This window comes from Bombus pyrosoma, linkage group LG1 (genome assembly GCF_014825855.1).
Source record: "Bombus pyrosoma isolate SC7728 linkage group LG1, ASM1482585v1, whole genome shotgun sequence".
Lineage (NCBI taxonomy): Eukaryota > Metazoa > Arthropoda > Insecta > Hymenoptera > Apidae > Bombus > Bombus pyrosoma.
Window position 1 is genome coordinate 14,964,932 of NC_057770.1, and position 918 is coordinate 14,965,849.

A 918-nucleotide genomic window follows, 5' to 3' on the forward strand; every position below is an offset into this window, starting at 1 on the left:
CTTCCCCAATAGACCGTTTATCTTATTGGTGGTCACGGGTGACCACCGTGGCGCCTTGGTAACGGTTGATAACGACATATTATAACGAGGCTTCGTTTATTTCAACAAACCATTCGTATTTGTTATTTCGTCGTAAGCAAAACGTGCAGAATATATTGTTGAAACGTGTACGAGATATTAGAAAACGGTATTTGCTCGTTCTATATATAATAGTAAGGTGGAGAGACAAGCGTGACATTTTTATGATTTCGACGAAACATTCGGCTGAAATGGTAGAGGTCCGCAAAAAGAATTATGTTTGTGGTAAACCAATGGCAGTGGTAGATCACAACAGAGGAAACTGTGCTGTAGATTTATCGGATCAAATGATAGCATATTCTACACCACATAGAAGAAACCTCAATTGGTATATAAAATTAGCATTAGAGTTATTGTTAAGTACATCAATTTCGAACGCGATGATACTCTATAAACAAGCAACAAAAACAAAAATCGAGGTATCAGATTTTAGAATGGCACTCGCGATGCACCTTACACAGTGCCATTCACCAGAGCCGTCAAATATACTTGTTTTACAAAGATCGCGAAACGAAATGCAGAAGAAAGAAGGGCAAGCGTACCTGGCACGAAAATCTTGCAGAGAGAGCTATAAAAAAAATGTTAAACAGTCAGGATCAAAAATTGCTAAAAATCGGACCAAAAGGTGACCACCTATTGTCCAGATTTATGTTTAAAGTGTTTTAACACAGTGCACCCTTAGAAGCAAGATTTGTTCTCATTTCTTTTATGTTCTAATAAAAATATTTAATTGTTCAATGGATCACTTTGTATTTCAAAATATCTTCTATTTATCGGTTATATTCAAAATGCCCCAACTGTCAATTTTCATTCAATTTTTACAATTGTAAGAAGTTCAAG

At 35.8% G+C, this 918-nt stretch overlaps 1 protein-coding gene across 1 annotated transcript; it reads left to right on the top strand.

Annotated features, from left to right (window-relative positions):
- The first annotated feature begins 269 nt into the window (after positions 1–269).
- On the top strand, positions 270–707 carry LOC122568179. The gene has a single exon (XM_043727606.1). The coding sequence runs from the start codon at positions 270–272 to the stop codon at positions 705–707; it is 438 nt and encodes a 145-aa protein (XP_043583541.1).
- Positions 708–918: the final 211 nt, after the last annotated feature.